This window comes from Haliaeetus leucocephalus, unplaced genomic scaffold (genome assembly GCF_000737465.1).
Source record: "Haliaeetus leucocephalus isolate CR32 unplaced genomic scaffold, Haliaeetus_leucocephalus-4.0 Scaffold395, whole genome shotgun sequence".
Lineage (NCBI taxonomy): Eukaryota > Metazoa > Chordata > Aves > Accipitriformes > Accipitridae > Haliaeetus > Haliaeetus leucocephalus.
Window position 1 is genome coordinate 3,448,944 of NW_010972831.1, and position 557 is coordinate 3,449,500.

Genomic DNA, 557 nt, shown 5'->3' on the forward strand with positions numbered 1-557 from the left:
GGGGGGCACGAACCGGGCCGCCCGCCGTAGGGCTCCCCGAGCCGCCCGGCCGGGCACCGGAGAGCCGCAGCGTCGTTCCACAGAGGGAGGGGGACAGCGGGAGGCCGGTGGCCGCCGGTTAGCCCAAGCGGAGGGTGCCGCTGGCAGCCGCCGGCTCCCGGGGCGTCCCCCCCGCTCCCCGCCGCCACGGTGACCTTCACTCCCGCCCCCACCGGCACCGCGGCCCTCACACAGCGCTCCCCCCCGCTCCCTCTCCGCGGCCCCACGACGGCCGCACTGCAGGGCAAGGCCGGGCTCCCCCCACCCCGCGGCTAGTCACCGCGCCAGGCCCGGACGAGCGCCGCCGGGAGCGAACGGGGATGACCGGGACACCGGTCGGGTGAAGGGGGGAGGGCCGGGAAGCTCTCCCCGCACTCACTATTCCTTGATGAGCACCATGGCGGCGCCGCCGCGCGCCTGCCTCCCGCCCGGGCCGGCCCCGCTGAAGGTGACAGACGCCTCCCGGCCGCTCCGCTGAACCGCGCCGCACCGGGACGGGGAGGGGAGGGGGGAAAAGG

At 78.3% G+C, this 557-nt stretch overlaps 1 protein-coding gene across 2 annotated transcripts in view; it reads right to left on the reverse strand.

The window, feature by feature from the left end:
* Positions 1 to 515, reverse strand: part of PITPNA (phosphatidylinositol transfer protein, alpha) — a 26,230-nt gene extending 25,715 nt beyond the window's left edge. For both annotated transcript variants that reach the window (XM_010573613.1, XM_010573614.1), the window contains exon 1: positions 419 to 515. In XM_010573613.1, the coding sequence (XP_010571915.1) occupies positions 419 to 438 (20 nt within the window). In that variant the 5' untranslated portion in view covers positions 439 to 515. The remainder of the gene's footprint in view (positions 1 to 418) is intronic.
* Between the last annotated feature and the right edge of the window lie 42 nt (positions 516 to 557).